Source organism: Scomber scombrus, chromosome 7 (assembly GCF_963691925.1).
Source record: "Scomber scombrus chromosome 7, fScoSco1.1, whole genome shotgun sequence".
Taxonomy (NCBI): Eukaryota; Metazoa; Chordata; class Actinopteri; order Scombriformes; family Scombridae; genus Scomber; species Scomber scombrus.
The window spans coordinates 5,678,812-5,702,549 of record NC_084976.1 but is presented as its reverse complement, the minus strand read 5'-3'; the positions used below and the strand labels follow the sequence as shown (position 1 = coordinate 5,702,549).

General features: G+C 41.8%; 1 protein-coding gene across 3 annotated transcripts in view; it reads left to right on the top strand.

Moving 5' to 3' along the window:
- The window catches only part of LOC133984086 (intermembrane lipid transfer protein VPS13B-like), a 325,432-nt gene that overhangs the window by 75,539 nt on the left and 226,155 nt on the right, over positions 1–23,738 (top strand). For all 3 annotated transcript variants that reach the window (XM_062423340.1, XM_062423339.1, XM_062423341.1), the window contains exons 17-19: positions 553–737; positions 16,423–16,557; positions 17,507–17,686. In XM_062423340.1, the coding sequence (XP_062279324.1) occupies positions 553–737; positions 16,423–16,557; positions 17,507–17,686 (500 nt within the window). The remainder of the gene's footprint in view (positions 1–552; positions 738–16,422; positions 16,558–17,506; positions 17,687–23,738) is intronic.

Sequence of the window (23,738 nt, the reverse complement as noted above, 5' to 3'; positions counted from 1 at the left end):
TCATCCCCCTGAACGCTCAACTCATCAGCTTGTCATACACACACACACACACACACACACACACACACAGACTCTCTCCCTCCACACTGTTCTTGGAGACAGATGAAATGTTAAATGCGTAGAGATTCTTTTCAGGTTCAGGTTTCTGGGCTGTACATCTCTTCACATAAATCATCATCACAGTTTTGACGGAGGGGAGAGAAGGGTCGGTGGCAAAGAGGCAAACTGCATCTACCTGCCAAGTAACTAAGGAAAGCTTGGCTTGAACTTGGTACTTCTTCAATTTGCTGTTGGAATGTAGTTCTACCTATTTGGCCCCGCGTGCTATCAATGAGCTGTTTTATATTGCGATGTGATATTGATGGATTCGTGGAAGTTGTGAACCATTTGTTTCCACCGGTGTCTGTTTCATTCAGTGTATATTGGCGCTTATGCGCGACTCTCCATTCTTTCATTTCTTATTGTCAATATATCCTGAATCTCTCTGTGTCTCTTTCACCCCATGTATTATCCTCTGATCTAATCCTGTCTTTCTCTGTCCCTCTGTTGCAGGAGCAAAAGGTCTTCGGTCCCCACCACTGAGTGTATTTTTGAACTACCCCACTTCACCGTGCAGGCCACAAGGGCTCAGACGCTTTTGTTGCAAGCGATCTGCCAGAGCTGGACCCACAGCGTAGCGTCCGGAGCCCCGCAGACACTCAGCGAGAATCTGCTCAATGAGGTTTACAAAACTCCAGGTGAAAAACATGTTCTACAGTAAATCCCAATAAAGTTAACTGAGTTTACCTGTTCTTTTACAGCAATTTCCTCTAGAGCTGGGTGATAAAACGTTCTCAATACTAGATTGCAATGAATTTATATCGATAACGATGATAAACCTTGCACATTTTTTACTCGATTTGATAGATCTAACAGCCTATCACAGAGCAGACATAAACGTCAAAATCTCAGCCAACCATGATACACTAGGACTAGAAAAGCTACACTCACTCACACGTTTCTCTATTTTTAACAAGGCCGCTTTAACTGCGACTGCACAAAGCTAACAAGCTCGAAGCTAGTAAATGCAGCAACAAAAGGCTACTTACCTACTAACACTAGTGTCTTTTCATAAAGAAAACCAAAAGAAAATGTAGTGAGGAAGATAAATAAAGAGGTTAAAGCGGAATATTTACTGTATATTTTTTAAAAGTTATAGCATAATGACTTGATCACAGCTTGGCGCTTTTTACTCAGACTTCTCAAAAATATTTGAGAGAGATAATGATCAGGGTCTTTTTCCGCAGATCTCTGAGCAGCTGTTGCATAGCAATTAATGTGCAAGGAATGTCTTACAACTGGTAAAATAGTGAGACAGAAGACAAAGCGTCTCGTTAACTTTTCCCATGTCTTCACAGCTTTCAGATTCATTTGTATCGACAGTTGGGACCGGGTAGATCAGAGCGTTTTTCCATTGCACAGTATGTGTTTGTGAATTCTGAACATAGCAAGAGGCTCCTTGTTTTTTTAAGCTGTATTCATAATGCAGATGTTATTATAGAGTCACAATTATAAGTCTGCAATGGCAACTCAGTCACTTGGCAAAATAAAACAGTACCCACACAGGTGATTAATGTATCCATTAGTAACTCATTCAGTGCATCATTTCTAGCCAAGACTAGTTATAAAGCAACGAAAGAAAAGAACAACATAGACACATCTCCGGTCTCTTTTAGAATATTGTATTAGATGTTAATGTGATCATCATTATAGTTGAGTTACTAAAATCTTCCTTTCTACATAAAATACATTTACTGTCCTTTCATTGTTTAGTTCTCTATAAAACCAAAGCTAGTCTCTCAGTACCAGTAACTTTTATTTATTTTATTGATACTGATACTGCTTATCTATACCAGTACTCTATACTCTTATTGATACTACTTTCCATAATTTGGTGCAAAAAATAAAGTTATTTTTCTTAACGTATTTAGTTACCTCCTTTACACGTAACAACCTTTTTACATAAATTGCATTTAGTTGCATTATCATCTAGTGAGTGAACGTATCATTTTTTAGTAAATTAAGTAAAGTGAGCCCACACATTTGAACGTTAAGCCCTGTCCACCATGACTGGAGATCACAGAATGTAAACACGCAGTCAACAATGTCAAACGTCATCACCTGACGCAAGCAGCTTCATCATTAGGCGAGGGTTAAGAATTTTTAATGCCAGCTATGTTAGAATGAATTAACGTTACATAAAAACTTATAGCAGCGAAATTAGTCTAGGACCATGTCAATATTTCAGTACTGACCTGTCAGGAACTGGTACAACTTTAGTACTGGTTCCTTATACCCATCTCTAGTAAACTGTCATGACAGATATATAGAACTGGCGAGAGCTTTTAGTGATTTGACTCTTTATGGAAAAACTTACTGTTATTTCTCAGGGCTCAGCACATCATGTGCCAGACAATGATTTGCCCAAAACAAGTCAACCTGATAGCAGCTTGTGAGCTATGGGCAACTTGACTTGCAGACCAAGGTTGCAAGTGCATATCCAAAACCTAAGCTTTATCCAAAAGCTAAGGCTTTCAAATACACATGTTCATGTGAGACACGTTGGCAAGATCAACTTGTTTTGTGCCCAGTGTGGGGTACTGGACCTGCACCCGAGGGCAAATTAACTCTGAAACGGTTTTACGCTTCATGTCTTCTAGGATGCCTTAATGGTCAAATAATAAATTTTGCCCCTTGTTAAAGAAAGGGAGGGAGCCTGAATTCAATAAAACAGTAGCGTTTCTCATGACGGTAGCATCTGGACAGTCCTCTGGAGGGCCAGGGATTTTCCAACTCATTAGGATCATGTTGTTTGGTATGCCGTCAACATTCTCCCTCGGCCAAGCCAGCCAAGCTACCTTTTTCACCGTTGTCTAGCCGCCAAAATTTATGAAACTGGTCTCCCGTGGAGTGAAGTCAAATATTCCTCTCCCCTCACTCTGCCTTTCTCTTGGAAAGGGGCTTGAATAGCAACATGGAGAAACATTTGCACATCTGGTCCGTGTGCTGGCAGGTTAGAAAAAGAGCAGTGGGGGAAAGAGTTTGGGTTTCGAAGGCAGGAGAGTGAAGGGGAATAGGTGATGTGTTGTGTAAGTGTATGTTTAGTGGGGAAAAAACTCAACAATAATTCCTATGATATAACCAAAACTGTCTAGTTCTGTATCTGCTTTTGAAATTGTGGCGACACTCTCAGGCCTTTAGGAAGATGTTAGTTGTCCCAATCCCTCTCAATCTTTAGCGTGACAGCTTGAGTGCGGAGAATAAATGGAAAAAGAGAAGATGCATGAAGAGAAAAGGAGTAAAGTTAGCAGAAGAATAAACTGTTTCTGTCTGCAAACCCAGTGCAACCTTGCTGAATAGTTTGCACACAGTTCTTCTGTGTCCATACTGTAACGTCATGATGGGACCTCGCTGGCTGTTCTTTGCTGGCTACTTGCCTTCCCACTCTCTTACTCTCATATCCCCTGATGAAAAGCTCACCGAAGGTAGCGCTCTTCTTTAAAAATTCGACCTAATGATGAATGTGGGGAATGTTCTGTTTAACTGCTGACGTGGTGCCATTTATTCGGCCGGCCGTGCGGTAGAAGTATTTGCCATTTTAGCAGCGGCTGCATTTTTTCCTCTCGTGTGAGTTGCCGGCTGACTGGCAGCAAATGTCAGTGGTAGAGGCAGTTGGTCTGTTACATTGCTCACAAGACTTGGATACAGAGTAGAGTCCTGTGTTCATTCTTATGTCACCAACCAGTGGCCATCGGGACTGGCTCACACTCACACACACACCCACACCCAGAGAGAGAGCGAGAGAGAGAGAGAAAGAGAGAGAGGGGGAAAGGCCAAACACTCAACATGGCAAACAAAAGCTGTTCACTTTGAACATGTGCTTTTTTCATTCCTTTAGGAATTCCTCCTCCCTACTATCCTTTTGAAGTTATATGGTTTTTCAATAGTGGAAGGTGTTTCATATCGAAGTCTAGCTGATAACACAGATGGTCAGTGTCCTTTGCGGGGGAGCCATTTAGGTATGTGATTTCATTCCCTGTCCAAAGAAAATCACACATATCAGGAAGAGGAAGACTTAACAAAACTTCAGTTTTAATCTCGAGGTACTGACAGATTGTTAAACCATCTTCAAAATAATTGCTGGACTCGGATTAAAGAAACTGTCAGAGACTTCAAATCATCCCGACTGACTGGAACACAGCCGCTAGGACTCATAAGACAGAGTTACTGTGCTGCTCGGTGGCAGCTACAGCAGTTACCCAGCAAGCAGCCTGTGCAGTGTGGACTGTGTTTGGTATTTGAGTCCAGAGATGATTGAGTCAAATCAGAAAACAAAGCATAAAATCTCATTTTTTGTAAGAATAAGACAGTCAGTCACTGCTTGTTGCATGATAAGTTGGTTTGTCACATGATGGTTTGTTGCAAGATTTCCAGTGCTGCTCTTGTGTGCTTGGTTCAGACATGAGCAGAGGTTTCTATGGTGATACATTATTCCACCGCTGTCCTCTTGCATTCCAGCGAAGCTCACACTAGTGTTGTATTTTATTGGTGAGTGCTGCAGAAAACAGTATGTCATACTTTATGTGTCTGGTTGTCTGGTGAAAACGGAGAGGTGGTCCATAGGGAGGTGTGTGTGTGTGTGTGTGTGTGTTTGTGCACACATGCATTCTCACAGCATGTGCCCCCTAAACCTCAGCTGCCCAGTGAGGGTAGAAACAACTCTGTGCCTTCTTTATTCAGCGCTGCCCTGCTGCATTCTCTCTTTAATTTTTGCTTTCATGAAAACTTGCTCTTTCTTGCTTTTTTGTCTTTTTTTAATTGTTTTATCTCAAGCTCTTGCTTTAGTTTTTCTTTTTCATTTTTACTGTTGTCATTTCTTTCCATCTTGTGCAATTCTGTGCCGCCAACTTTTGATTTTCCTTCTCTTTTGTACATCTGTCACTCTTTTCTTGGTTTGTTCCTACATTCATCGTCTCACGCCATTTCATTTTTCTTCCTCCAATCCTGTATATATACATACTTTTTCTCCTCTTCTGCTGTGATTGTCAGTGGCCAGCCCGTATTACATGTTCTCTTTGTTTATACTTCAAGGATGCTTTTGTGGTTTTGCAGTAGCAGCCATAGTAGCAGCAGCAGCAGTAATAGTAGCAGAATGGAGCCTGTAATTCCTGCCCACCATGGCTTCTAGCCACTGCTAACCTCAGATTCAGCGACACACTGACCACAATGACCTCCCACACACTGCTTGAGTCTGCATGCATTTGTGTTAGAGCACAGTACGTTGTGCCGAAGAATATGTTGAGAATATGTTGAATGTTTTAATGTGTGAAATGTTTAATAATGTGAAAAACCTGAATCCTGTAGAAAACATGCCACATTTCCAAAATATGGCAATCTACTAGGCCTTTTGGTAATGGAATTTTAAAATAAAAAATACGTACAAAACAATGCTAGAAAAATGCAGAGGGATACATATAATTGAGACCAATGTAAATAAATGACTAATAGAATGTGGGCGATAGTTGTAGCTCTTGCTCGCTGTGTTTAATCTTCTATCTACCCTGATTTTTAAATAAACATTACGTCAATTTTGACAAGCTGAAATGGATCTTGATGAACCCTAGAATCCTGACTCCACGCATAGCTATGAGCACACATAATCAATATGTTTCTTATTGTATTGTTATTGTTTTGTCATCGTGTCCTCGTTGTTGATAGCTTTACTGGATTTAAATTCATACACTTGCGTCCCTAGTGGACTCCAGTCTTTAGATTTCAACAGATGTATTTATAGCACAGTGCACAGTGATGAGTTACAGAGAAGTCTTAAACCTGCAGATGGTACAGCTCAGGCTCGGAAAATATGACTGATCTCTTGTCCTCGTACTGTAAATATTGCCTATAATGTGACCGTGTCATCGTGAGAATAAGTGTGTTTGTTTACTGCACGCCTGTGTGTGTGTGCGTGCGCGCCTTTTTGTGTTTTCGCTCTTTGCGCTGATCAAGTCGAAATGAGAAGTCTTGTTGCCGTGACATGGCAGTAAACACTCCAGATGAAACACACAGAGGGTGGGATGCTCCAGACTTTAAGTAACCTTAGACAGCTCATTATGAAAGGATGATTTTTCATGTCCATTACTTTTAAACACAGCCAGAAGTAGAAAGTGTTCATATGCTGTATTTTTTTTCTTTTAGTGTTATTGGCCTAAAAGAGTTGTAGCTGAGAAAAATGACTGTCTGAGTGTAGATCAGTGATATTTCTTTACAAGCACTACACAATGATGCACTTCACAGTGACAGCTACAGTAAGAAAGACCCCATCAATCATTTTTCTCTGTATTTGAGCAAAGCTAGTTTTGGTCATTTTGATGCTTTCCCATTTCAGTGTCTTGCAAGAACGACACATAGTCAAGGTGATTTATTTTGTCTTAAAATTGGCATTTCCACCAGTGATGGATTCAGATCTGATGTAGCTACTACAGCTGAGATCTCTGTGGTGGTCCGGACTGTGGGATAGGAAGAGAGAGAGGGGGGGGGGTCTGGTAGAAGTCGGTTGGTGGTGGTCACCAGACGTGCTCTAGATGATTGCCGGATGATATACGAGCTGTGACATAACTTCAGCATGACAGACATAGGGGTAAAAGAACAGAGGAAGAGGAAGAGAGAGAGTGAACGATATAATGAGCAGAATGAAAAATGAAAAAGAGAAGGAAAATAAAGGTTGAAGGGAAGAGTGACAGAAAAAGAAAGAAATAAAGAGACTGAGAGTGTGGGGTGGACCTCAGTGCTCAGAAACACAACTGACCAATGGTGTTCTGGCTCTGCTTTTATTAAAGCCAGCTTTGGCACCTAATTGAGTGTCACGTTAGACACACATACACACACATGCACACACATATGCACAGATGCATGCCCACCTCCATCTTTAGCAAATCCTATATGTTCTCCTGAACCCACAGCACACGATCCCATTTAAGGCAAACGAAGGCAGGAAAGTTTGGACACAGCAAGCCTATGTTCTCATTGCATAGCGACTACAAGCATGTTGATAATAATAGTCCAGGACTTATGCTCTCACTCATAACAGTATCATTATTAAAACAGGTCTTTTTGTTTTTACAAGTTCCCCCTACACATAAAATAGGGGGGACGCGGTGGTCATGAGAGAAACAGGGGGAAAGAATGGAAAGAAAGACTATTCAAGGTTACGTCAGGGAGACTTATTTATACTTAGCTTCACACTGATATTTCCCATTGCTTGGAAACAAATGCAATCTCTCAGACCTTGTCAACAACAGTTTTTACGCATTTTTGCACTGCATGAAAAAGGCTGCTCCTGTCATGGCCAGCAGTTCACATCCCTGTGATCTAACTGCCTTCAGGAGTATAGGGCCGACGCAAATCCCCCTGTGACGCTGCGGCACAATAAGTGTCGGTAATAGCTGAGTGTTATTGGAGGGGAAAAAAGTGTCCATTTCCATATCTCTCTGTCACCTCCGTAAGCTGATCCCTGGTATGTCGTGTGCTTTACGTTGTCTGGTCCCAGAACATAGCCGTCTATCCTTTATCCCTCTTTTTTTGGAGTTTCTCTTGTTTGCCTTATAATGCAGCCATTGGTAGCATAACTCCTGGCTATGAGACTGAACAGAGGAGGTTACACGCGCTCAGTTTTCCACTGTTTTCCTGTGCAGATTTTGGCTGACATGTCCCTCTTACTCAGAACCTTAATGTTTCCTATCTATTAATCAAGACAAGCCAGAGGAACATGCAGCTTTGCCCTGTCATATAATGGGCCCATACACTTAGCTCATGGAGATTATTTTGATAGTCCTCTTTCATTGTTCCACAATGAAAGTGAAAAAGCGAAGGACAAGAGCCTTTTTCATGGTCTGTGGTTGTCACAAATGTCAGTAAAGAGATGGGAAGCTTAATGAAAACCCTGAGATGTCTGTTTCAGCGTGGCCTGGCCCCTCACTCAAGTATCCATTCTTCTTTGAAGAGGTAACTTATTGGTTTGAGAGAAATTTCTGCCTGTCTACTTGTCTGCTTCACGGATTGACATCAGGGCAGGAAGAAAGCAGGAGGGAAAGGAAAGAAAGAGGGACTTTTTTTTCATCCATACGCAACCTTATTTCTGACATTAAAAACACGTTGTGTCAGCATCAGAGAACCGATAAATAAATCTTGGATGGAACTTGAGACGGTTCTTGTCAATGAAAACTTCAATGAGCCACAGACGGCCCTCGCTCCACTCCTGGCAGATTGTGATGATGTTTTAAGTCAATCCAGACTCAGGCCTTCCTCTTTTTCTTTTGTCTTCCTGAATCTCTCCGCTCTTTCTGTTTCGCTCACTTCAGTCCTGAACTAATAGGAGAAGCCAGTGAAGTGGATGTAAAACAGAAGTTTGTTATTTTGTGATGTCCCACAATTAGACATAGCATATCGAAACACACGGATGGATATTCATACGTTTGATGAGATCAGACAAAAACAAAGTGCCTGTCCTTTAAACTGCATTTCTAGTCAGCTTCCGCTAAACAACTCTTTTACGCTTGCACAAACACACAGGTAAAACACATATGCTCACACACACATACACACGCACACACACACATTCTTTATCGTTGGTGACGTCAGACACTCATCAGGGGCCATCAGGCTTGTCATTTTTCACCATGATTCTCCATTCATCATTTCCCTTTTCCTCACACCGTCTGCAGGCTTCTGGCGAAAGATGATATTTAAAAGAAATCAGAAGTCAACTGAGAGTGCGCCAAGGATTTTCTCTCTGCTGTTAGTTTGAATAGTAGCCCACTTTTCTGTCATGGGAAATAAGATGTGATTCCAGGCATGTTTGAGAACATGGATGATCCCAGTACAGGATCTGGAAGCCTGGCTTTCACGTCCAACTTTTTTATTTTTGTGCTCTGATATGAATCATCAATGGTTTCTCAGAGGCATCTTTCCACTTACCACTAAATCCAATATATACATTGGCATGGTATAGCAGTTAAATTGGTTGTTGATCACAAAGATCTATCATGCTTTTTAGAAACCTGGCTGGTCATTGGTAGCTACAGTGTAGCAGTTTATGTAGCTGGCCAAGCATGGGTAGAGCTTTTGTAGATTGAAGATTTATGTCATTCAGAGTTTGGACTCAGCTCATCTCCCCTGGGAAGATAAAGTGAAATATGATATGAAAACCCCCTGCAGCCATGTTTTATGAAATGTTACCCTGGTAAAGACTTGTAGGCTGCTACAGTATGTCATCATTAGGTAATGTGTTTACCAGACCTAGGAAGACATGTCAGGGTGTGTAGATTTTGCATTTTTAAATATATTAGTCACTCTAAGTGAATAAATAGGATCAGAAATCAGCAAATCATTGAGTGGAACAACAGTAATGGAGCATCACTGAAGCATAAAATAAAGCCATAATGGTAGAGACAGATTCAACACAAGCCTTTACTTGCATTCCCATGTGAATAATGGTGAGATTAATATTCATCATATGGATTGCATATGATAGCAGTACATAACTTAGAAAGAAGATAATCAGTATTAAGTCAGATTATTAAACTTTGCATACACAAAGCAGAGGGAATTACTGAGACATGAAACAAAAAGCACTGTAAGGAGAATGTGCTTTAAAGCACCCACACCAGACTTCGTTGAATGGTACTATAAGCCCCGAATCAATGACAGCCCTAAATAAATCTGTTTGTATTTATGTCATCTGGTAGTGTCTGCAGAGCTGGCTCCCTGCTGTGAACCAACCATCCCATCTAAGGGTAGTGACTAGTGCCGACGGAGCACATAGCTCCACGTCACAAGGCCATAAATTTCCACTGCAGCTCCCATTGAAGTGCCTCCGCAAGCACCAAAACCCCAGTCACGTCTTGGCTACCACCACACACAGACACAGTGAGGCTCTGCGAAACTAACACATAAATATTGATCTCAGTGGATTATTGATAAACAAGAACGTTCTGCTGGGTTTCACTTTATTTCTCTTCCATATTGAAAGAAAAAAAGGGTGGGCTGTGAAAAGAGAGCAGCCATGAGTTATAGAGTCACAGAGATTTCAAGAGTCAGAGAGAGAAAGAGTGCAGTAATCCAGAGTAACATTTCAGTGACGGAGGGGCTGGTTTAGCATCATTAGCTGCGGTCTGTAGTTTCGAGCATCTCTCTCATGGTGGAACCACACTGGCATTCCATCCTGGCTGTTACTTCAAAGCCAGAATGCCCTTGTTTCTTATGCTAACCAAATTTGTCAGGGCAGCATTAGGCTGGGGATATGGGAGATTGAGAGGCAGGCCCTCTCATCCAGAACTGTGTTTTAATGGCCTATCTCACCACCGACTAATCGTCTCCTTACAAGTGGCAATGTGGGAATCCTCCATGTCACAGCACATGTTTCTCTGTCACTCTTTGCACATCTGCCTCTTCCTTTTTCCTTTACTCTCTCCCACTCATCTTTTTCACTTGTTTCATAACTCTTTCCCTCAGATTTTGCTCTGCATCTCGCTCTTATCTTTCCCTCTTCTCACCCCCAACCCCCCCTTCTTTCACTGTCTTCCAAACCCCACTGCCTAGCCCCATTAGTGTTGGCCAAATTGCTTCCGCATGAAGACTCCTTAATTGTGGTAATTCGGTGGCAGAGAGAACCACGGTTTGAGTGAGCAGAGAACATGTGTCATTGCTTTAGCGGGCAGACAGAAAGGCAGGCAGCACCTGGAGGGAATGGTAATCATGAAAATTAGACCCCCAGCCTCCGCTACCACCAGCACTTACACCCCATCACTGTCTTTATACTGCGGCTGTTATAAGCAGCGAGTACCACTTTGCACACTCATATACTCTAACCTTCCAATGTGCTAGAAGCAGTTCATGGGGAGACATACTTCCTCTTATGTAGACACTTGTTTGCACGAATCTTACTCTCTGTTTTCTGTATGTCTTACAACCTGCATTGAAACATGAGTACTTTTAGTTTAAGCTTCTGTGCGTGTATGTGCACAAGTATGTACTCTTGATTGAGGTTCTTCATTCATAATGTAATAACCAGAACCCTGGAATAGGGCCTTTGTGTGTATTAGTTTAGTTATTTAGCAATGGGAACTATTACTGCTTATGAAAACTGCACAGTTCCTGTTCAGTTTACACCCAAACTTTTCCTGTTGCAGCTACCGGAAATGTAAAATGCATCTTCCTGTGTGCAACCAACGATTTCCTGCAAATGCTCCAATGCACAAGGAAATGAACTGTAACTGCTTCCTTTTTTGAGGGTAGACTGATGCTCTTTTTCTCAGTTGCTGGTAGACTGAATTTTCTACGTAAATGTCACAAACTGATTATAAATGTAAACTTAGGTCTCTACTGTCCTAACAATCATTTTCCATTAGTCTAGAACTGAGATTTCGTGTATGATTGTGTCACCTGTATATTTGTGTTTGCCCACTGCCAGACCTGGTCTCTAATCAGCTTTCACTGCAGGACAAACCACTACTGGTTCACCTTGTCTGTTTTCCTGTCCTGCTCTCTCTGCATGTGTCTGTATTTTTTGCTGTGTGTCAGTGCTGGGCAAGATGCCAGCGGACCACCTGCTCCTACTTACTGCTTCTACTTCAGCCCCTCCTGACTTAGGAGAGACAGTTATTGTTTCTGCATCAGCACTTAATGGCTCAGCTGGCTGGTTTCAGTCTACCCAAACTTGTCTGTGTCTACCTCTTTTTCTGTCAGGCCTCTAGCTGCTACGGGCCCGTTGCCAGACGCTGAGCTTTTAGTACTTTAGGTTCTCTTTCCTTCTCTGTCTTTCTTTGTCTACCTGCCCATTAGGGTTTGGCGATAGCGTACATCCTCTTGTCAACTGATCGTCATCACATTTAAAACTGATCCCTAATGGATTAATACGTGCCAGGGACTGATTTTCTGAAATATAGTGGAACTCTTCACTCTGACCAAAACAAGATTCTTTTTAGGCAGATGTTAATATTTGGGGGTTTAAAAAATCTGGTAACAATATACTGCCCAATATTGATTTTGTAACAGACACGTAACATAAAAAAACATTTTTGACACGGAACCCTTGCATTTAGTTCTGACCAAGACATGTACTAACTGGGACAGGCTGTACATATCCAGTAAAAATGAATCAACACCCCTCTAAAACAGATGAAAAAAACCCATCATGAACACAGGATTTATTGCAGGCTGGCAAATGAGTGTATAATCTACACCTTTACCTTTACCTCCTTCAATGTCTTCTTCAGCCTGTTTTTGTTTCTGTTTTGCAGCATACATCAACCACCTCCCAGATATTATTAATACTTTCATCTCACCTCTAGCAGTAGTGGCAGTTACAGGTTCTGCATCAGCACTTAATGGCTCCTCTGGATGCTTCCTGAAGTGTGAGAGCAGACATTACAAACTTTTCACACAGAGAGGAGGCTTTCTCAATTTCCCATTCCTCATCTTAATACATTTCAGTGTTCCCATGTGAATGTCACGGCTTATTCACTAAGTGTTTTCCATAGCATCAGAAGTGAAAATTGTTTGTACTTCTGAGGTTTGAGAGTTTTGTTAATGTAAGCTAATACAACACCGCACGTCTAGTTTTAGAAGTTAGACTGGCCTGGTCAAGTGTTGTAAAGCAGACAACTTTCCCATATCATTCCTCAAAGCAGTGAGAGCAGGACATGTTTAATGTGTAAAACATGGCTTTCAAGTCTGCAGATGTCCTGCACACACACATATACATAACACACTCAACTCCACATCCCATACTGAGCCATCACTGCGTGTGTTTCTCTTTTTTAATTCTTTTTTCTCTTTCATTCTCTCTTCATCCCTTCTTCCCTTCATATTTTCACACTCTCTCTCCTCAGCTTTCAGGATGGCAAATCCAGCTGCCCACACGGTTGCCCTCACAGTGTTTGATGGAGTGCCGTAGCCTCTGGCCCCTAGCTGTGTGTTTATGTACTCCTTGCACCTGCCTTCGCTTGACGAATAACAGCACCACACACATTCACTCACTCGGTCACACACAGAAAAAAAAAAAAAACACACACACACACACACACACACACACACACACACACACACACACACACACACACACGTACGTCTGGCTGTGATACACACACTAATGCATCTCACACATATACCAAACTGAATTCCACTGCTCAAGCCGACAAACTACCAACCCTTGTGTTTTTTTCTCTTCCTGTGTACCCCACTTTTATAGTCTTAACAGCTGCCCAAAACATTGTCCAGAGCCCCCCCCCCTCTCACCCCTCCACGCAACAACTACAACCCCCAGCAGGTGCACCGTGCCCTTTAGGACATCTACGTGGGCAAAGGGGATATGTTATAGTGATACGCCTAGTGCCATTTATCAAAGAGCAAACATAGGCAGTGGGAATTGCTTTTGTCATGTTCCAGATTGGTTTGCTCTTTTAACATCTCCATCTTTTCCAGAAAGAATGAAGGACTCAAGGGAATATTCAGGCTATGTGGAAACCCTAGTCATCACTGTTGCAGTCATTTTACCTCCAGTACTGTTTTAAAGAAGGCCAAATGCTTGGCCATTGGATCTGGATATATCTTCTCTGTGATCGTTTGTTCTTGTACAGCGGGGTGGATGGTTCATGTGTTCCTAGGTTCACTGAGACACACTCAATAATATTACCAAATGTCTGGTGCAATCCTTTTATGGCAAATATATGTAAGCTATATGGTTTCCAGTGGGAGAATGGTGACTTGCTTTATGTAGTGCCTGTGTCATTCTCTATCTTTCCCTCTAGTACTGGATCACATCAGATAAACCCTGTGAGGTTTAAGTTTGTGTGTGAACCTGTGTGTATGTCTGTGTGTGCACATACTGTAAGATGTTTCTCTAAAGATGATCAATATGGTAACTCAACTCATGGCTTCTACTAAAATAAAGCTAGTCATCTGGTAAACATGGACAAATACGACAATGAGTCAAGGCCATGAGGTTAAAATTCAGCAGACACTGCACACGTTCTCAAAATCAACACACAACAAGCAGCGCAAGGGAGCGTCAGAAAGTCAGAATAACAAATTGAGTCTGACAGTGAGTCAGAACTTGCTCATCATTTTGTCTGTATTGTTTTTTTTTATACAGTAATAATACAAGGAGTATGTGGGGTAGTTACTTAAAAATGAATCTCCTTCAAAGAGTAAGATATTAATTGCTCAGGTTTGAATTGTGGGGTGAAATAATTCCACCAGCTCCAGACTTCATATAGAACATCTTTCCTATAGTCAGAGGAAGCTCGTAGAGAGGCAGGTAACCAAAGCCACAGAGAGACACGCAATACTGCTCTGTTTGACCATTAAGAGGGAGGCGGGGAGACAGAAGGAGGGTTATTAACGTTCCCATCTTCCATCTGGGCTGATAGAGGGCCTCTCAGAAAGCAGGTGAAGAGGTTGTTGGGTAATTTGTCTGAGAGAGGAATAGGAGGGAAGTCAGCGGTTAGGGATTTTTAGCAATTGCACAGTAATTCGCTTGGTTAAATGCACTCTGTAAATGTGTCTGCCTGAATCGTTCCCTTGTTCACCCTGCCTGCTCTTTTACATTAAAGCTACCTCAGACTACTGCTTGATTGGGATTAACAACTGCAAAATATATATATCATACTATATTCCCCCTGTGTTACTTGAAAGCAAAGAGCTCAAAATGCCAATTTCAGTTTAAAACAACATACCCAGCTTACCTTAGTTAATGCAGTGTCCAGATTTTAGACTAATCTCATAAATACAAAAAGTACAGTAGTTATCTGAACATGAAAAGATAGAGAAAGAGTCTGGGGAAGAAAAAGTGTCTAAGAAGGATAATGATGATCATAAATGATAAGAAAATGGGATAGAAGTGTATGAGGGTAAAAGAAAGCCTATAGCTGTCTAGCCCTCTCACTTAGCAGTAGGTAATAAATGCCTGATATCCTGTTGTTCATCCTTTTATTTTATAACCTTTTTGATATACTGTTTGCTGTTTGTTTGGCCGTGTTGATCTTCGTGTCACTTGGCCCAGCATTTGACGAAAAAAGCCCCAATCAGTTGTAAACTCAGACAAAAAGCCTTGCGGACATTTGTAGGAAATGAAGTGCTATCATTGTAAATGGAGATTATTTTGAGAAGTAAAGCCTTATCGGAACAGGTGATGTAAGAATTCAATGTGATTCACTCAGACAGTTCCAGCTCACTGGAAGAATGTAGCATGTGATGGATGGATCCTCCTCTCTTCTCTCAACAGGCGGTTTGGCACATAACTCCCTAAACTCTCTAATATCTTTTAGTCATCCAGCTATTTCTCCCTCCTCCTCCTCCTGTTATGTGTTTGAAATAGCCTCTCACCATAGAAATAACATTGACATATCATAATGGCGAGTATGTAATCCCCCCCTCTCCTTACCACAGTGCAAACAGTTTCATTTTGGAAAGATGGCAGACGGAAGGTTCTTCCACACCAGGCTGCCATTAAGAGAAATAATCATAGAGTGAAGAGCACTTGAGGCTCCCGTGATGTAATGCTGGTGTTAGGTGAGTTGTAGTTGACACTAAGCTGGACACGGGAGTGACTATATTGGATATTGTTTTGGAAAGATATATCCTTTATATTGGCCTATTACTCATACTCCTAATAGTCCCTGTTTAACTTAAAATGTTCAAGTCATTCAACTCAGTAGATTTACTGGGAACTTGTAAAACATTTAGAAAAAGCACTTGACAATTTAAGGGTTTTTATCTCTTTTAATATCCTTCTTGGGCACTTTTTGAAAAAAAACAAAACAATATGGCTGTGATGTCGGAAAGGAAACTTTTCAAATCCAGAGGAATGAAAATACAATCAAATAAAAACTCCCCCCCCTTATAAATCTTTCAACCCTGTCAGCATGTACTCATAGATAAATGCACACATAAAAGATTATTTAATAGGGACAAGTGTAAATTAGTAGCAAAACTAATTAGTCGTGTGCCGTTGAAGGCGCATGTACTACTACTACTACTATCTACAAGAAAAGTAGGAATTGGTGCTGTTATTTTAAGGGAGAATTATTATTTTTTTTTTTTAAGTATTTATTTTTCACAGGAATAAAAACACATCAGGTTAATCTTGGAACCAGAGGCCACTACCAGTATCCCTACCAGAGCTCAGACGAATGCGACACACTCTGCCTGGTGTCGGTGATGTCTGTGTTTCAGAGCACCTGGTTTCTTCTGTGGTAGAGAAAAAGGGGGAAAGAAAGGGGTCAAGAACAATTAAAGGCCAATCAAGTGTTTAACGAAGCCACGGCAGCGGCGTTTAAACCTGCTGGACTGCACTTCATTTTCACTTTGTTTTTTTTTTTTTATTAGGTGTGAAATCTCCTGGCCCGTCACCGACTCTCGAGGGCTCGGTCCAAAACCTGGAGCTGAAGTTCTGCAGCCGTGCGACGGTGAAATGCGCCTCAGGAACCGTGGGAGCTGTAAAAGTGTGTGCCAGGACCCCAGGTGTGTGCAGCTGTGCCCTGTTAAAACTTTACTGCCTGTGTAGGAGGGAGCGAGCGAGAGCGACTAGACTCTTCTTTGACTTTCTTTAACTTATACTTTTTACACACTCCACTCCATCTTTCTCTCTCTCTCTCTCTCTCTCCCGCTCTTTCAATCTTCATCTTGATTTCTTTCCAGCTGTGTGATTCAGTCGCTGTTCTCTCCTGGGACACTATCATTGGGCTCTGGCCATGTCTTTGATGGCAAGGATGTTATTGGAGCTAGTGTCACAGCACAGAGTTCACAAGGTCAAACTGCACATATGATGTGAAATCTATCACAGAGATGGCTAGTTTGTTGATGTATTTTGTTTTACATATTTTCAAGACTGTTTCCATGACGACAAATTCAATATTTCAGCATTTTTTTTATCACCAATTCACCTGCAGTTTTTACATGGATGATAATAACGTGTTTTGGTTGTCTCATATTGATTTAAGGACCTACGTTAAATACTGACAAATTCTGCAGTTTTTGAATAGAGTTATGGTTATTAAGTTGTCTGTGTCTTCATCATTTAGTCTACCCATTGCATTATTTTGTCTCAGAGACACCCAAACACCACCTATATATGGCATCTTATAGTTTATAAGTGGCAAAAAAGGCTGTACAGTCAAAAAAGGCTATTGCAGCAATAAGTAATGCAGTAATTGCTTCAAATCCGTTTTTCCACTTTGCTTTCACCACATTTTCTTGCTCCTGTAAGTGCAGTAGAGGGGGGAACTTTAGAAATGTTGTTAACCTGAAATAAATGGATATTTTTAAATCTGTAAGGCATTCAAAACCAGCCTTGTTTAGATATTTTGTATCCTCTTGCCACATTTTTGAAAAAGTATTTCTAATTTTCTAATCATTTTGGTAACTGGGGAATTCACAATGTATTGCTCAAGCTTTGACTGCTATCCCTTAGGTTCAGGAGAGGGGGTAAAGGAGAAGCTGGTTCCTCTGATCCAGGGCCCGTCTGACACCAAAGATCTTCACGTGAGCCGCTGGCTTAATGAGATCCGCAAGCCTGAATCTCTACTGGCCCCTGACCTGCTGGCGTTCTCCATTCAGGTCCCTCAGCAAGGAGATGACTGCAGAAACTCAGGTAAAAAGCTGTTCAAATGTTTTAAATACATGCATTGCATTTTCTCCTTTCTTCTCTCATTTTTCCACTGCGTTCATCAGAGCACATTCCTCGGTGGTACAGTTTCCTACTCAAGCTGTGTATTTTTTTTCTTTTTAAAATCACAAATCACAAACTCGCTTTGATATATCAGTTTTTAAGCTCATTTTCTTGACATGGTTGTGGTGTTTGGATTTGTGACAGACGCTGGTAGTCCATATTCCATCTCAATTATTCGTGATCTAATGCGAGTTTCTCGGTTTGTTTAGGTTGTCATATTTTCCTTCCTCCCATAATGTCACGCGGTGCCCCCTTTCACTTATTTGTTTAGTAAAGCCGATAAGTGTTTTCCACTCCAGTGTTCTTGAGGCAGGGCTGGCAACTTGGCTCCTCTTTACAGGCAGCGCAAGTTCTCTAAACAGCAGTTAGTCTCTGTCAGCGCCGGGCTGAGCTGGCTAACAACAGCTAACCACTCGAGGATTGCTGCTGAAGGCTGCGCTGATGTCAGGTTGGAGTTTTTGATTGCATCCTAAGACCGGAGATTATATTTCTGGTGTTTGTGTGTGAGTGTGTGGGCGTGTACACTTGTGTGTTTAGAAGGGAGTCTGTGGGATTATTCAGTAGCTCTTCCAAAATACTAAAAAATGCAATTCAGATTCCAGAGCTCAAAGGGCTGTAGCGCTTGATTTAGTAAGTTGGATAATTTAATGACTGCAGCTTGGTGCATGTCATGGATCTACAGCAGTAGCCAGGTACTGTATGTCCTCATCCTTCCAGGTTGGTCTCTGGAGTTCTTTCAAGCTGAAATTGCTCCTGTAATGCTTTCTTCTGTGAAAGAGGCCATGAATATCAGTATGTCATCACTAAACTATCATCCCCTCCCGTGACTGCAACTAGTTCTCCTATCGGGCAGCTCTACTTGGCTCTCAAAGAAGATTGATACCTTTGGAAGTGGATGTACTCGACAGTCTCTCCTATGTCCTGGCCTTCAGTTGGTCCCAGGTCTCTAAAAGCCCACGAAAGGTGACTCTCTCAAAGTACTTTCTGGGCTGCTGTCCCACCAAACCCCCGCCTGCCAAAACAACAGATACTGGAGAAGCCTGGGGGGTGACAATGTAAAACAATACACCTGCAGTATTTGCCTTCAGAGTCACAACTGTACATCACTTTTAATACAGGGCTGCAGAGATTCATCGCACAGCCTTGACTTTCGTTTAAAAAAAGAAGAAGCAAAATGGGGTCCTGAATCACATCAGGCCCCCCGAGCCTTAAACATGTCAGCACTGAGATAGAGATAGAACTGGCCTCAGGTCGTTTCCGACTGTGAAGGAAAGATACAGCTGTAGCTTAAGGTGTAGAGAAGTAAGAAGATAAGTATGGTTTTAGAGACAGCGGATTTGGGAGGTCATCCCTAACCAGGAATTCCATTGCTGTTTGAATGTCACCCAGTCAATCACTCAGGCCTATTGCTTGTGAACAGAGCATCAAGACACCACTATAAATTGAGAATGTAAAGCAGGGGAAAGCTTACATTTCACAAGCAACTCAAAGTTTGATAAATGTGAGGACCATCATTGAATAAATTTCCCAGAAAGTTACGGTGACACAAGAATAGATTTTAAAAGCGACGTTGTATTTCTAACAATGGGTTGTTCCACCATTTACAGCCTCACCAGTTGTAGATAAATATTTTTAGGAACTCTGGTAAATTCTATTTAGTGCACAGCCTCAGACTATTACTTTGATTTAGAGAGCATATTATTTCAGCAAAGCAATGGCTCATAAAGACAGTACATATTTTTGAATATTAAAACCTGATCTGAACACAAACCAGAAGACAGAAAGGAAGCAAAATAGAGGGGGAGAGAAGATGAAGGTAAAGGGGAGGTGTGTGTGGAGGGGAGTGTGGGGCTTTGCTGACTCCCAGAAGCACTGGATATATCTCCAGCAGATGTGGAGCAGTGGAGGCCTGCACTCCTTCTCATCACTGCCTCGATCCTCTCATTTTTCCCCTCCCTGCTTCTGTCTTTAATGTTCTTTGTTTCTTGCTTTCTTAGTTGCTTTCATGCTTTATTTCTCGCTCTGTCTGTATTTTGTCTCTATCTTTTGGTTTATTGTAGTCTCAAATTTAGCATGCACTCTTTTTGTGTCTTCCTCTTTTCTGTTCTTTATCCATCCTTATCCACCTCTGTGCTTCTTGTTGTAGAGATGTTCATTTGTCATTGGCTTGTGATGGGTGCAAAAGATGAAACCTTAATGAACGAAGGCAATTTACACATTAGCTTCTTTGTATTTTAATTTAAACCACTGACACACGCACACACACACACACACACACACACACACACACACACACACACACACACACACACACACACACACACACACACACACACACACACACACACACACACACACACACACACACACACACACAATATTTCTGCCAGAAATCTTTCTTTCATCTGCAGTATACCTGTCAATACAGTCAAAGCTGGAGACAGCAGTGTGGTTTGACAGTAACAATTTCACCAGACTGGAACGTCTCTCAGTCTCTCCGCATGTGTGTTGTGTCAAACATGCTGCTGAGGGAAAAGTTTGCATAGTTAGTGTGTGCACACAGGCATTTCTGGGTGTCTGTTTATAGGTCTGTGTATTGTATAGTGGTCAGGCTTACATCAAAGCTTTTGGTCAGTCCACATGTCCCATGTCCCTGCTGTCATCCAGAGGGTGACTGGGAGCCTGTTAGAGCAGCGTTAATGGAATGATGGATGCAACGCCTCATTCAGCCAGAGATGAAAGGTGGAGTAGCAGCACTCTTAAATGCGCTGCACCCTTTGCTCCCATAGGACCGACTCAGAGGCTCACATTTTGTGATCATGACATTTCTGAATTGTCGGAGCACTTGGCCTTGGCATCAAACACATTTTATTCGTCCCATGTGGCTCTGTTGATTCCATTTAGCAAATTCTTAAGCGGGATCATTATACATGGAGTGAGGTAGGGGAGTAAGAAAAAAAAAGCTAACTTCTTGCACCATAGACATACTGAAAACATTAAGATATAATGAGCCACAATCAACTTTTATATTTTATTTTACATCTGATTAGTCGCTTCTGGTTTTTGTAGAGATGCAACGGGAAGCGCAGCAGTGCTGTGTGATCTGTCTGCCCAATTCTCAAAGCATAATATTTATTTAAGGAAGAAGGGGAGGAGGGGGGGGGTTTGTTGGTAATCGGGATCAAGCTACTAGCGTGCAGTCAGTGAAGTGTTTGAATATATATTCCAATGATATGGTACTTGTGTAAGCATATATCTTAATTTGTATTTTTTTTATGTTTTGGTGTATATGATTGACTTATAAGTCAAGAGAAGTCTTGGCATCAATGTTTCCCCCACTGGCCGTGTATATGTGATCTCTGTGTTTTCTCATTTCTTAGTGGATGTGACAGGCTCTGGAAATCACCAGCACTTTACTTATGGATACTTTAATTCATCCCAGAAACCATTTCCCTTCCATGTCTTACATTTTCCCCTCTTTTAGAGCTCAGAAAGGCCCATAAACATATTTGGACTAATAAACGGTTAAATTCTACACGACCAATCACACAATCAAGTTTAGAGCACTTGTCTTTGGGCTTTTTTCTATGACACAGTGGTCTGCCTGAAATATGTTAACCATAACCTAATTTTCCTTGTGCTGAAGCAACAATAATCTAAATAGCATTTAAATGGCGACTTTGACACAGGTTCTAATCTTTACTCTATCTCTGTCGCCCTTTCTAACTCTTCCACGCAAAGTGAATTCACCAAGGAGATGAGTTGCTTTCAAACATGGCCAGTGACATCTGTTTTCTGTCTAATTGTTTACCAGCGAATTAAAACCAAATTCCAATTTACTTAGAAAATGAAGAGCGTGGGTTGGGGTTGGGTGGCTAGGGGTGGTGGTTGGAGGGAGTCCCTATACACTTGTAGAAACTAGAAACCGCATTATCCAGGCTAATGTGTTTTCATTTAACGGGGTTGAGGTTGGAACATTCTAATAAATTAAAGACAATTAAAGGCGTGGGTTTAATGCAGAAGAACTGAGCAGCGCCGCTTTGAAATCTCCTCTTTTATGGATCCAAAAGCGTATAGCAATTTCATATCTCGCCGTTAACCCTATGCGTTACAATGTGACAGTCCCAGATGATTTCTCCTAATTGAGCGATTGTTCCAGATGGACCCAGCAACGGTAAGATTTTCTGGCAGCTGCAGAGCACCACTGCAGCCAACTATTCTCCCCCGTTTTTCTTTTTCATTTTCTGCCTTTTTATACAAACCGAACACGATTCATGCGTGCGCTCTGTTATCGCACGATGAATAATGAGAAATCAACACCGTTATTTAATAACATGAAAAACCAAAGTGGGGAATGAGAGAGATGGAGAGGCAGCAATAGGAGTAGTCAAACTTGTGAAGCTCAGCAGGGGAAATTAGCTGCTTTTAAGTCACAGCAGGCAGCAATCCAGGTTGGCAGGCTGGATCAGAAGGGCACAGGTCCTCCACATGGGCCCAGCTGAGAGCCAGGGACATGTCAACCTTCACTAGCACACCCTCAGTACTGATGTCTGTATTCCTGAACTGGTATTAGATCTATAAATTATTCCTGAGTTTAATCAGAGTAGAGCAGCGCTTTAAGGATCACTAAGATGAGAAATCCTTGGCCGTGTCATTCATAATGACCTCCGATGCTACATAGAGTGTAAATTATCAGTGCTACTCTAGATCATTTTGATCCCCGGACAGTGGCTGGCTGGCTGACTATCCTTTTTGGCTTGGTCTCAGGCCTTGTCACTGCTGATGGATGGGAAAGACTAAGGGGGCCTTGGACGAGGCCGGTGTGAAGGAGTAGAGGGAGTAAAGGGCTAGAGGGCGTGTGAGGAGCTGGGGTTTATGCTGAACTTCGGGGGCGAGCAGCAGCCTGCAGGTGTTCCCCCTGCACACCCCCCTCACCCCCGACCCTCCACCACTGTGACTTTCACCAGAGGAGGAGGGAAGGTTGGGTCGGGTGGGCTTTATGATCATAGCGAAGACAAAAAGAGAGAGAGAGAGAGAGAGAGAGTGAGGGATAGCATGTGTTTTCCCCAGGCACGCCAGCAGCTGCGAGACAATGATTTATGCTTTTCTCAGAACTCTGGGATCTCAAAATGTTACATTTAATCAAGCACACTGAGAGCAGAGCAAATGTTAAAGATGTTCCCTATAAAGCCCTCCAGTTTTGATCTCTTTACCATACCATGGGAGCTGTGGGAATAGGGGGAACAAAGTGATCTTTAATCTTAATTTAAACATATTGGAGGGAATTATGAAAGCTACATGGAATTAATCCTTGGAGAATGCTCCAAACGCTGTAATACTAAACATATTTAGTTCCCTAATAGATATTAAAGCTATTTTCTTCTCAATCACTGTTTTTACATAACAGATGGAAGGAAGAACGTGTTTTAGAGTTAGATTTTACTGCAGAATTTAGTCTACTCTTAAAATACCCATAACATACTTATTACAAAGTTATTTTAGGGAAACAAAATATGCTCCCATTGGTAGTTAATGTCAATAGTTCCAAACTCTTTTACAAGCAGACAGAAGTTCATCAGTGCAGATTATTTTCATATATGTTAGTACAAGCATTTGAGTAATTACATATAGATTACATACATTCAGGTACCTCTTTATTTGGTGATATATATCCATACTGTCATGTGTGTGTCCTGAGAGACCTGTCCACAGCAGTCAGAGACAGGTGGGATCTTATAGTATTCAAATTCTGTAGACCCAAAGACTAATGAGAGCAGGTGGGAATGAAGCGCCACCTGACTTTGATCTGACCATTTCACTCTCTCTCTCTCACACACACGCACGCACGCACGCACGCACGCACGCACGCACGCACGCACGCACGCACACACACACACACTACACTCACTCGGTTGTGCATGCACATGTGCAAGCGTGCACACATAGCAACACTTGCCACACATGCTCTCTTTTC